Genomic DNA, 13,409 nt, shown 5'->3' on the forward strand with positions numbered 1-13,409 from the left:
CAGCCGGGAGCGAGAGCCACTATTAGTGCCCCCGCAAACCATCAATATGAGGACCAGGCCTCCTGTGTTGGGTGAGACGATGTCAAGACCTGGACAAGACCAATCTGAGACTACATCTGTAACGAGATAGAACTGCACTAGGTCGAGTGATGTGTTTGAGTGTGTGTGTGGGTGTGTGTTTGTTTTATCAAATGTGTGAATGTCACAGTCAGTTTAGAGTCTATGGGCAGTAACATGTCTGTAGTTCTGACATAAATATATGCACATAAATATGAGCGTGTGTGTGTACATCCTCTATGTGTATCCTTTTGTATGTGCTACGACCAGCGCAAATAAAGATACAGCAGGAGACAATGATGAAAGCAAGAGACTTAAGAAAAAGAGAAAGAAAGCAGAAAGGGGTAAAAGTGGAAGAGAGAGAGAGAGAGAGAGAGAGAGAGAGAGAGAGAGAGAAAGGGCAGCAACAGCACAGAGCAGAAAGGACAAGCCTCCATTAGTGTCTCCTGTCTGACGGAGAGGCTGGCCAGATGACAGGGTGATAGATATTTACCCGCCATCATCAGAGAAGCACACCCATGGAAGAGCACTTAGCCTGGGCCTAAGTAACTCACAGAAAAGTTTGGATTTAGAGGCCAGTGTGTCATCCATTACACAGACACACTTTCCACACATGGTGCACGCTGCCATCATAATGCCTTTTTTACAGTCCAAAGGTAAAAATCTCCTAGGGGAAATGTGAACACGTGGCAGTGAGGATAAAACTGTACGATTCTAGATGGTTAGTATTACCGTATAAAATCGTATGTTAAATGTTAAATCTTACGTTATTAACTCAAGTTAGCAACAGTCTCCCAGATGCAGGCATAGCCTGCAACATGGGTTTGTTTTGTGTCAGTTAAAACACAGCAAGTTTGCAGTTGTGAACGTTTTTCTTGCTAGCTTAATATGAACAATAGGACGTTTTTTCTACCGCTCAGTGAACAACTATCTAACTACCAAGCCAACAAACTTGAACAATTATGTTTCTCTTGAATTGCATTGAATTATATTCGAATTTGTGAGAAAGTATTGCTGTTCAGTTTAGCCAGCTAGCTAGCGATCACCAGGTATTGTGATTGTGATTGTGCTGGTGATTTTGCTGTTTCAAAGTTTAAGCTAAAAACTGTAACTGCACGTATGTATAATTCATTACAATAATACAGATACAGATAATAACCCACTCTTTTCACACATGGGCTCAATCGGACATTACTCTGATTTTGTACTAGGGAGCTGGCAGGATAAAGTCTGTTTAATGTCCGGTCCAACTGATTCAGAAATGTATACAGTTACAAAATCTATGAAAGTGCTGTGAAATCTATGAAAGACTAGATGTCATCACTTGACCATAGAGAAGAAATGTCTTTTTTTGTTTGCCGTTTTCTTATCTGCAATATGCACAAGGTGCAGTTCCTTATCGCAGTTCACTGCGATATAACAGTATGGTACATGACACTAGTCATGGGCCTAAATCGAAGCATTTATCCATTCACGCCTGAAAGGCCGCGAGATCTGTCTGCGCTCACTCCTGAGCCCACCCCCTCAGGAGTCTATATCTTGAATCGCGCACCACAGATCACCCTCTTTGAAAACTTCGCAAGAACGAAGTGCCAGCTCCGAGTACATCCTCTACGCTACCAGGTCAAAGAGTTTTGTGTGCTTTTGCTCTCTACGGGTTAGTGAGTTATTCGGGTTCTTTAACCCTCACTAGCTCAGGGCGCTGCAAAATTTGTTGACTCAACTTAATTTTGGAAGTAGTAGCCGCTATCCTAGCTGCCTAGCTGGCTAAGTTTCTGACTAGCCTGCTAGCTTGCTAACAACGTGTTCGTTGCTAATAGTGTGCTTGTGTATTAACACTTTCTTCTACTTTCAGATTAAAGATGTCCAGACACTACCCCGACTGCGGGCAGACTCGTGTTAAGGGTGACCGCCACCGTCGGTGCGTGACCTGCCTCGGCAGGACCCACGCAGAGGTCGCGCTCTCAGGCGCTGACCCTGTCTGTGTCATCTGTGCTAGCCTGACGCTAGCCAAGGCTACCAGGCGCCTTGCGCTATGGGAGCGCAAGGACGCCGAGGGGGCTGCACCGGCTCCATCAGGGGCTAACGCCCCTGTAGGACCGAGTGCGCCTCCAGCCGTGGGCTCTGTGAGTGTGAGCTACCACTGGGCGGTGTCCTGCCCGAACTGGAGCTGGACATCGGCCTAGATGATGATAGTCTGCTGGACTACTCCGATGTGCACAGCTCAATCGCAGAGGCAATGCAGACAAGCCAAGACGTTAAGCCGCGGGTGGATACACCCCCTACTACGTCACGGATTCTGGGCCAGCAACTCCACGAGGTTGCGCTGAGAGCAGCCAGCTGCCTCGGGCTCCCTCTCCCTCCCCCTCCCAGTGTGCGGTCCTCGCTGAGTTTTACGCTGGCCCTGCCGCACCAGTTCCTAGTTGTATCCCCTTCTTCGAGGAGGTGCACGAGGAACTGCAGGCGACATGGGCGACCCCCTACTCGGGCCGTGCCCCGGTGCCGGGGTTCGCGCCCTACATGCAACTTCACAGGGCTAGTGAGAGCGGCTACCTCTCCTTCCCTAAGGTGGAGGATGCAGTAGCGGGCTACCTCTCGCCCGCCTTCCCCACGATGCGCCTCAGCCAGAAGCCTCTCCTGCCTACGCGGGTGGCCAGGCACCAGGCTCAGCTGGCGGAAAAGGCCTACTTGGCTGCAGGGCAGGCTGCCTGCACGACCAATACGGCGGCGCTGCTGCAGCGCTACCAGGCAAAGCTCCTGACTGAGCTAGCCTTGTCGCTGGGGGAGGATCACCCGTCGGTGGCAGAGCTCCGTCGCGCGACGGATCTGTCACTCCGACTGACCCGGTGCACCTCACAGGCACTGGGGAGGGTGATGGGTACCGCGGTGGCTACCCAGAGGTCACTGTGGCTGTCACTAGCGAAGCTTTCTGACAGGGAGAAAGCTCCGCTCCTCGACGCCCCGGTCTCTGTCCAGGGCGTCTTCGGTGAAGCCGTAGTCACAATGGCTGCCAGGTTCGAGGAGCAGCAAAAGAGCAGGGAGGTATTCCAGGCTTGGATGCCTCGCTCTAGGGGCCCGGGTGAGACGTCCTCTTCGGGACACACCACGCCCACACAGGGCCAAAAGCGACGCGGGTTCCGCTCGCCAGCTCCTCCAGCGAAGGTGCCCACCAGGCGAGGCTGGCAGAGACACCCCTTCCGCCCTCCAGCTCAGCCTGCAGCACAGCAGCAGCCAGCTGCACGCCCTGCCCAGGGCGCAGCCCAAGCTCCGCGACAGTACACCACTCGCCGCGGGCGGGGCAGAGGTAAGCCTCAGGCTTCCTGATGGTGACAGTCAGCCAGTGGCCACACAGGGGGGAGCGGTGGAGCCCACACCGCCTCTACAGAAATCAGCCCGTCGCTCACATGTGAAAATTGTTATGTATCATGGTATTATGTTCCTCGCTGACACCCGTAGTAAAACCCCGCATTGCATCAGGGGAAATGTATGTATACTGTGTTGTATGCAAGCGAGTGAAGTAAAAGACACAATGAATCCAACTCTGACTCTACCTGGTCTTATTCTGGAGTAATACAATGATTACCAAGACAGAACAACTGGCGACGAGGACGACGAATACATGCGTGTTTGTTGTACGAGGAAGACATGTTTAGTGCTTGGAATACTGGAAACAACCGGGATACAAACTTTTCGTGGATACCGTTAAATCTGGCATGCTAGCAAGCTACCAAACCGAGTCTACAAGAGGAGAGGAGAGATGAAAGAGGAGCGGTAAAGGAAAGAATTGTGAGTACAGCAAATTCGAAGATACGTGACTGTAAAAGAAACGAGTGCATTCTGCTTAAACCTGTATTGGAAAAAGTAAGAAAAAAGTTTGAAGAAATGGCGGGGATAATCGGGAGCATTGGTGCTTTTGATGAACTGATTGAACCATGGACTGCATACACTGAACGTTTTGGATACTTTGTAGCTGCAAATAGCATTGACGAGGAGAAGACAGTACCCACGTTTCTTAGCGTGATGGGAGCTAAGACGTTTAATCTGTTGCGCTCTTTGATACAGCCGGATAAGCCCGGTGACAAAACATATGATGTGATTGTGCAAACATTAGCAAGGCACTTCTCTCCACAACCGTTGATCATAGCGGAACGTTTCCGTTTCCATAAGAGAAATCAAGAGGAGGGGGAGTCCGTGAATATGTTTGTTGCTACCATGAAAAGGCTAGCAGAGCATTGTGAATTTAAAGAGTCACTAAGCGAAGTAATAAGAGACAGACTGGTGTGTGGTCTCAGGAGTGAAGCCATACAGAAAAGATTGCTTACGGAAAAGGCATTGACACTGGACAGGGCAGTGGAAATAAGCGTGTCCATGGAGATGGCAGCTAAAGAGGCACATCAGCTAAGTGCAAGTACCACACTGCATAAGATTTCAAATGAAACTTATGAAAAGCAATTCAAATGCTACAGATGTGATAAGGTGGGACATGTAGCATCTGAATGCTGGAGCAAAGACCTAGATTGCAGGAAATGCGGGAAAAAGGGTCACATTGAACGTGCTTGCAAGAGTAAAAGGATTACAAACAACAAAAGAGAGCCTCAGCCACCAAAACGTGTTTGGAAAAAGAAAGGGGTGTATAATGTAGAATACCAGAATGACTCATCTGGAGATAGTAGCAGCTCAGATGATAGGAGAGTTCACATACTGACCATTAAGGGAGGGTCACAGGGGTACTCGGTTACTCCATTATTGGAAGGGCAACCCACTCACATGGAGATTGACACTGGGGCAGCAGTGTCAATTGTATCAGACCGCATCTACAACAAGGCATTAAAACATCTGCCATTAAAAAAGTCTAACATCCTCTTAAAGACCTACACTGGTGAAACAGTGCCAGTCAGCGGCATAGTTGAGGTAGGGGTCAAACTGAATAAGCAAACAGCTACATTGCCGCTCTACATCGTGCAAGGCAATTATCCATCTCTCTGTGGGCGTGCATGGCTGGAAAAGATGCGTTTTGACTGGTCAACCATCTTCATGATCTCCAAGGCGGAACCAGGTCTAACCACAGTCCTAGAGAAGTACGCAGAGGTGTTTAAAGACGAACTGGGAAGCATGAAGAACATCATGACTAAACTAGATCTGAAGTCTGGTAGCAAACCAAGGTTCATGAAAGCCAGAGCGGTGCCCTATGCTCTTAGACCAAAAGTGGAAGCAGAGTTAAAATCGTTAGTAGAGAGTGGCGTGCTTGAGCCTGTCAGTGTGAGTGAATGGGCAACGCCCATAGTTCCTGTAATAAAAAAAAACGGATCTATCAGGATTTGTGGGGATTTCAAGGTGACAGTTAACCCTGTGTTGGAAGTGGAACAATATCCACTCCCTCTCATCGAAGATCTGTTTGCTGGCCTAGCAGGAGGAAAAAAATTCAGCAAAATTGACCTAAGCCAAGCATACCTGCAAATGCATGTCGCTGAACAGTCACGAAAGCAGCTGACCATCAACACTCATAAGGGGCTATACAGATACTTCCGTCTGCCTTTTGGGATCACATCTGCCCCATCTTTGTTTCAGCGAGCGATGGATCAAGTCTTAAGTGGTTTGTCTGGAGTACAGTGCTACCTGGACGATATCTTAGTCACGGGGAAGACTGAGGAAGAGCACTTGAGGAATCTTGAGGCCACCCTGCAAAGACTGAAAGAATATGGACTCAGAGTCCGCAAGGCTAAGTGTGAATTCTTTAAGTCTTCTGTGGAGTACTTGGGGCATGTGATTGATGCCCAAGGCTTACACAAGGCTCCATCAAAGGTCCGAGCCATCACTGGGGCCCCAGCGCCACAAAATGTAAGTCAACTACGTTCTTATCTTGGTCTGCTTAATTATTATGGAAAGTTTATTCCTAATCTGGCATCCATGTTGAAGCCTCTCCATCAGCTTTTGTGCCAAGACAAGGTGTGGAAATGGACAGCTCAATGTGATCAGGTGTTTGCACAAACCAAAGAAGCTTTAGTGAAATCAGAGGCATTGATACACTTTGACCCCTCACTTCCGCTACAATTAGCCTGTGATGCATCGCCTTATGGCATAGGTGCCGTAGTGTCACATATACTGGCAAATGGTGAAGAAAGACCAATAGCGTTTGCGTCACGCTCACTCAACAAGGCCGAAAGCAACTACGCCCAAATAGAGAGAGAGGCCCTAGGGATAGTTTTTGGTATCCGGAAGTTCCACCAATACTTGTTTGGGAGGAAGTTCACTCTTCTAACAGATCATCGCCCTCTCACCACCATTTTTGGGCCACACACAGGGATTCCGTCATTGGCTGCGAGTCGGATGCAAAGGTGGGCATTGATTCTCTCCGCTCACACATATGACATTAAGTACCGAAAGTCTGAACTGCACTCAAATGCTGATGGTCTCTCCAGACTGCCATTGCCTGACACTCATGTCATGTCTAAGCAAGCAGACATCTTCTACTTCCAGCAGGTAGACGGGACACCAATCACCTGTACACAAGTGAAACGTCAGAGCAGAAATGACCCTGTGCTCTCTAAGATGATTGATGTCGTAGTGAGTGGAAGGAAAGTGGAGAGTTTAGCGGAACTGAAACCGTATCTCTCAAGGATGAATGAACTCTCAGTCCAAGCAGGATGTCTGTTATGGGGGCAGAGGGTAATCATTCCACCAAATCTGAGGGAAGCACTGCTACAACAGTTACATTCAGGGCACTGTGGAATGGTTCGCATGAAAGAACTGGCGAGGAGCTACTTCTGGTGGCCAGGACTCGATGGTCATATTGAAGACAGGGTGAAGTCTTGTGGCTCATGTCAGAGCGTCCGCAACACACCACAGTTAGCCCCTCTGCACCCATGGGACTGGCCTGAGGAAGCATGGCAACGGATACATATCGATTTTGCCGGCCCATTTGAAGAGAGAATGTTGCTGGTAGCTATTGATGCACATAGTAAGTGGCCAGAAGTGGCAATTATGAGATCAACCACAGCCCAGAAAACAATTGAGAAGCTGGCGGAAATGTTCAGTCGTTTTGGTTTTCCAGAACAGCTGGTGAGTGACAATGGTCCGCAATTTGTCTCTGCAGATCTTGCCAAGTTCCTTGAAAGGCACGGAATTCAACATATACGGTCTGCTCCATATCACCCCGCTACTAACGGATTAGCAGAAAGATTTATTCAGAGCATGAAACACTCACTCAAGGCTTCGCAAGGACAAGGTTCCCTCCATCAACGACTGCATGCTTTCTTGTTGTCATACAGGAATGTGCCACATGGAACGACAAAAGAGTCTCCATCAACACTTCTGATGAAAAGACGTTTGCGTACCAGCTTCGATCTTCTGAAACCTCCCAAGATTAAGTCGGTGGTGTGGCGTGAACAACAGGCGCAGATACAAAGGCGGCAGAAGACGGCAAGAGACGAAGTCTTCTGTCCTGGAGACCCGGTGATGGCACGTAATTATACAAGTGGTGCAAAATGGGTTCCAGGCACAATAATTGCACAGACAGGTCCTGTGTCTTACACGGTCCAAACAGCTGAGGACAGGGTCTGGAAGAGACACACAGATCAACTGCTACAGGGAACAGCAACTCCAGTGTTGTCTTCACCTGGGGGGTGTCCACAACCAGTGCCACAACTTCCCACTGAGGTACCTACTACCATCAGTGTGCCAGCACAAATTCCACAGTCTGCTACAATCGCTCTAGACCCAGTTTCTCCAATGGCTGAGTCTATGTCATCCCCATCTACACCGGTGCCACTGCCTGGCAACCCCGGTGTATCCTCACCCAAAGAAGTGACTGTTCGTCGGTATCCAGTCAGGGAACACCGACCACCAAACCGTTTGAAGTATTAGATATGTGACATACCCAGTGCTGTGGGGCAGAATAAACCCCAGGGAAATGTCTGGATTGGAGGCAGTCTACCCTCATTTCCGTAGCATAGCCTAGATAAAAAAAACACACATGGTATTGTGAAATGTTGGTGCATTAAATGGTGATGGTCTCATAATGATATTAAGATGGTGTGGTTATGGGTAGAGTTAGTCTGTAAGTGGGGTTTGTTATTTGTTGGATTTCAAGTGGTATTTTTCATTTAAGGGGGGAGGAGTTGTTATGTATCATGGTATTATGTTCCTCGCTGACACCCGTAGTAAAACCCCGCATTGCATCAGGGGAAATGTATGTATACTGTGTTGTATGCAAGCGAGTGAAGTAAAAGACACAATGAATCCAACTCTGACTCTACCTGGTCTTATTCTGGAGTAATACAATGATTACCAAGACAGAACAAAAATCATGTCCAGCAAGGTAAGCAGGTTCTCACAAGCACCACACTCATATGTCCTAACACCTGTCCCAGATGGCGCAGTGCCCAGACATGCTTGTGCGACTCCCCCCGCGATGCACACAGTGCAATGGCACCCCCCACATTTTTTCAAAACCATGAGGGGGCAACCCCAGATCTCGTCCCCCTCCCTAGGCGGAGTGGGTGCAGATCTAGGCTTAGACTCATTGACCATGAGCGGGTTAGTTCCCGACAAATTCAACTCAAAGCACAACCTGGCTGGTTGTGCGGCGAGTTGGAGCGCATGCGCAGTCTCACCATGGGTGCTGAGAACGATCACGAAGGGTTACGTGCTGCAATTTGCCCGTCCCCCTCCGCCATTCAGCGGAGTGATCCAATCCGTGGTGCAGCGGGAACAGTCTCACTTCCTACGGGAAGAGATAGTCTCCCTACTCAGAAAAGAAGCGATAAGCATAGTTCCTCCCGAGGAGGAAGCTTCAGGCTTCTACAGCCGTTACTTCCTGGTCCCCAAAAAGGACGGGAATTATCGGCCAATATTAGATCTACGTGTGTTAAACAAAGCACTCATGCCGCTACGGTTCAGAATGCTGACCCCACGCCGGCTTGTGCAGTTTATAAGGCCAAACGATTGGTTTATCACGATATACTTAAAAGACGCATATTTCCACGTTCCGATCCACCACAGACATTCGGAGGAATAGCGTACCAATTCAACGCACTCCCATTCGGCCTAGCTCTGGCGCCGAGGGTATTCACAAAGTGTGTAGAAGCAGCCATCGCCCCATTACGTCTACGCGGCTTACGCGTATACAATTATTTGGACGACTGGTTAATAGCTGCTCATTCAGAGGCCGCAGCGGTGCAGGACGGCCATCTAGTGATAAACAGGGAAAAAAAGCGTTCTGTGCCCAAAGCAAATTACGCATTTCCTAGGCATGGTTCTAGACTCCACCTCCATGGAGGTCAGGCTGTCTCGAGAACGAATAAATGCCATCAAAGCATGCGTGCGCCAGTTCCGACTGGGACAGTCAGTCTCGTCGCTGTGCTGCCAACGCCTGTTAGGAATGATGGCGTCAGCCGCTATTGCGCTCCCGCTGGGGATGTTGCGTATGCGGCCGTTCCAAATATGGTACCTGTCTCTGAGGCTCAACGCAGTCACAGACAGGCACCGCAGAGTAATGGTGTCCAGATGCAGGAAAGCCCTGGCAATCTGGAGAACCCCCTGGTTTCTCGCTGCGTCGGGCACTATGGGCATAGTGTCGCGTCGCATAGTGGTGACCACAGACGCCTCCACCAAGGGGTGGGGAGCGGTCTGCGAGGGGAGAGGCGTGAACGGTCTCTGGTCTGTGACAGAGGCCGCGTCTCATATAAATGTGTTAGAACTGCGGACAGTAGTCCTGGCTCTACGACACTTTCTGCCCAGACTGAGTGGTCAGCATGTGTTAGTGAGGACGGACAACACTGCGGCCTTGGCGTATATAAACCGTCAAGTCGGAGTGCACTCCCACTCACTGCACCATTGGGCGACTCGCCTGCTCCTGTGGGCAGCGAGGCACGTCCTTTCCCTCAGGGCAGTTCATATACCAGGTCACCTCAACTACGCTGAGGACCTGTTATCGAGGGGCGATCCTCGAGCAGCAGATTGGTGTCTACACCCACAGGTGATAGAACAGATCTGGGGGCGTTTTTTCAGGGCGCAGGTGGACCTGTTCGCAAACAGGCAGAACACCTGCTGCCCGCTCTGGTTCTCGCTAGGGGGCAACAACCCCCCACTGGGCATAGACGCGCTGGGCCACCAGTGGCCAGATCTACGCCTATATGCTTTTCCCCCGATTCCGCTCCTCCAGCAAGTGCTGTGCAGGGTAGCGGACGAGGGCAGAGAATTGATATTGATAGCCCCCCACTGGCCCAATCAGCCGTGGGCGGCAGATCTAGTCAATATGTCAGTGCAGCAGCCTTGGGAGCTGCCTCTGCGGAGAGACCTCCTAACGCAAGCGCACAGGACAGTGTGGCACCCCCATCCGGAGTGGTGGCGTCTCAGAGCCTGGCACCTGAACGGTGCAGGCTCATAGCGTCAGGCTTGTCGGATGCGGCGGTGGCTACAATACAGAGTGCCCGAGCTGTGTCGACACGGGCTCTGTATACGCTGAAGTGGCGCAGTTTTGAACGATGGTGTGCTGCGCGTCAGCATGACCCCATTAACTGCGCGCTGGGCGTTATTCTAGAATTCCTACAGCAGTTGTTTGATGAGGGGAAGGCGGCTTCCACTCTCAAAGTGTACCTGGCTGCCATTTCAGCCTGCCACGCAGGCATTAATGGCAGTTCTCCTGGCAGTCACCCGCTAGCGTCACGCTTTATGGCGGGGGTGAGACGGCTCAGGGTGCCAGAGAGACACCTCATACCCTCTTGGGATCTGCTGGTTGTGTTACGTGCTCTCACAGGGCCTCCGTTCGAGCCCCTGGAGACGGTGGACATAAAGTTTGTCTCTTTAAAGACCGCGCTGCTACTGGCGTTAACGTCAGCAAAGCGCGTTGGTGACATGCAAGCCCTGTCAGTCAGCCCATCGTGCCTTCAGTTCTCGATCGCTGGTGAGAGTGGTTATGCGATCTAATGCTGCTTACACACCTAAAGTGGTGGTAACCCCATTCCGCAATCAGGTAATTGAATTAGCAGTTTTCTCGCCTCCTCCTTTTGCGTCTGCAGAGGAGGAACGTTTGAATAAGCTCTGTCCAGTGCGCGCTCTCCGCTGTTACGTGGAGCGCACTAAAGCTTTCAGACAGTCAGATCAGCTATTTGTGTGCTTTGGTGCACGTGCAAAAGGCAGACCTCTATCAAAACCGAGCCTCTCCCGTTGGATAGTAGAGGCTATCGTGTTGTCTTATAAGAACTTGTCTTTAGACCCCCTGGAGAAGTTGCATGCGCACTCTACGCGGTAGGTCTCGTCTTCCTGGGCCTTACTAAAGGGTGTCTCAGTGGAAGATATTTGCAAAGCTGCAAGCTGGAGTTCTCGCCACACTTTCATTAGATTCTATATGTTAGATGTGGCTGAACCTAGTTTTCTACATGGCGTTCTGCAGGCGAGCGATCTCTGAATCCCCTGGCCTGAGAACGATATATATGATAAGTGTGTTCATTGGTGTCTACATGTTATGTTGCACATGAAACATTCCAGGGTGGTTTCCTACAGGCGCAGGATCACGGATCCATGCCGCCTATGATGAAGGTTGCCCTGTTAATATGTTCACCGCCAGCTGCCGTATGAACCTCTATGAGGGCAAAGGCTTCAATAAAGCTGGTGTGTGTGATTGGCTGCCACTGTATTATCACGCGGGAATGTATAGGGTCCCATACTGTTATATCGCAGTGAACTGCGATAAGGAACGTCTCGGTTACTTACGTAACCTCGGTTCCTTAAGCAGGAACCAGATATAACAAAGTTGGCGTGTACAGTGTTACCTTGGTTTGATATTCTTGCTCAGTTTTCTTTCCAAGGGTGATCTGTGGTGCGCGATTCAAGATATAGACTCCTGAGGGGGCGGGCTCAGGAGTGAGCGCAGACAGATCTCGCGGCCTTTCAGGCGTGAATGGATAAATGCTTCGATTTAGGCCCATGACTAGTGTCATGTACCATACTGTGGGGCGACAGTGGTACAGTAGGTAGAGAAGTCGTTTAGTAATCAGAAGGTTGCTAGTTCGATTCCCTGTCGAAGCGTCCTTGAGCAAGACACTGAACCCCTAATTGCTCCTGATGTGCAGTGTGCCATCAGTGTAAATGTAAAATGTGTATACATTGTAAGTTGCACATATGTAAGTCGCTTTGGATAAAAGCGTCTGCTAAATGACTAAATGTAAATGAATGGATAAATGCTTCGATTTAGGCCCATGACTAGTGTCATGTACAGGGTTTTTCCTGCATAGAGAAAATTTGGGCGCGCGCCCAAGCCGTTTTCCCAAGCGCCTACAACAAATCCCGAGCGCCTAAGGCACCAAAAAAAGTCCGCGATAAAAAATAAATTAAAAAAATCTGTCATTCATGGCGCAATTCAGCTTAATGGTGTTTTGAGCCCTCACCGTCGACTTCAAGGCAGCAGCTTGTCCCACCTCCCACCCCCTGAGCCAATCATTGAAAAGAGGCTGCTCCAAGCTTGCCAGTTTAGAGAATACGTTGGTTTGAATTTGAGATTTGAGCAAGCAACTTAATGTAGCTAGCTTTTAGCTGTTTTAAACCAAGGCACTTCAAAAATGTTGTTTACAACCTGCTTACAAATCTGGTTAAAACAACTAGTGAAGGTGTTTTAGAATAATATTAATGCCATATACAATAACTGACTTGATGTTAACAGCACTAATTAATGTTAGCTGTCTAATTATTTAGCGCAATGCTAGCATGCATCTACCGTAATTCGATTTTTAACCAAGGTAGCCTATTGTACTGCAAAATATTGATCGCGACCTGTTTACAAATCTGGTTAAAAAAATAAAGGTGAGCTGTTATTTATAGATATGAATTATTTCGCTCAGGTGGTGGGATGAGCCTTCATCACGCGTGCAATGCATGTTCGAATATGGTCTCAATAGTATGTTTCAAGTATAGGCTACAGCCGAAACCTCGTTCTTTTGATCAATAGTAATCGAGTTGATAAGCGTGTCTTCTTGTCTGAACAATACGCAACTGTGAGGTGCGCGAATGGACAGAGCGGCCAGCTGCCAATCACTCAACTTGCGTATGCATCCTGACTTCATCAGTCGGCGGTGATTTTGAGCATAACATTCCATTTTCAGTATTCATGGCTTTCAATGTATTACAATATCTGCTATGTTAAGGACCTACACAGGTGTAGGCTATTATTTTATTTGTTTACCCGTTTGAACGAGTACCAGTAGACCGCGGGTCCTCGGGAGAGGCAGACAACCGCATTGGTTTATCAATGAAAGCTCAGCTCGTTCGGAGGAGAGCGGATATATTTGTGTTGCATCTCGAATTAATATTATCATTGATAAACCGGTGCGGTTGTAAACTGTCGTTCCGCTGCAAGG

The 13,409-nt window shown here is 49.2% G+C and overlaps 1 protein-coding gene across 1 annotated transcript; it reads left to right on the forward strand.

The window, feature by feature from the left end:
- The first annotated feature begins 4,473 nt into the window (after positions 1-4,473).
- Positions 4,474-8,163, forward strand: LOC116222171 (uncharacterized protein K02A2.6-like). Its single transcript, XM_031575409.2, has one exon. The coding sequence runs from the start codon at positions 4,825-4,827 to the stop codon at positions 7,918-7,920; it is 3,096 nt and encodes a 1,031-aa protein (XP_031431269.1). The 5' UTR covers positions 4,474-4,824; the 3' UTR covers positions 7,921-8,163.
- Positions 8,164-13,409: the final 5,246 nt, after the last annotated feature.

This window comes from Clupea harengus, chromosome 10 (assembly GCF_900700415.2).
Source record: "Clupea harengus chromosome 10, Ch_v2.0.2, whole genome shotgun sequence".
Lineage (NCBI taxonomy): Eukaryota > Metazoa > Chordata > Actinopteri > Clupeiformes > Clupeidae > Clupea > Clupea harengus.

Bases quoted from the DNA above. Each gene is read 5' to 3' on its own strand.
- LOC116222171 (XM_031575409.2), top strand. From the start codon at position 4,825: ATGGAGATTGACACTGGGGCAGCAGTGTCAATTGTATCAGACCGCATC.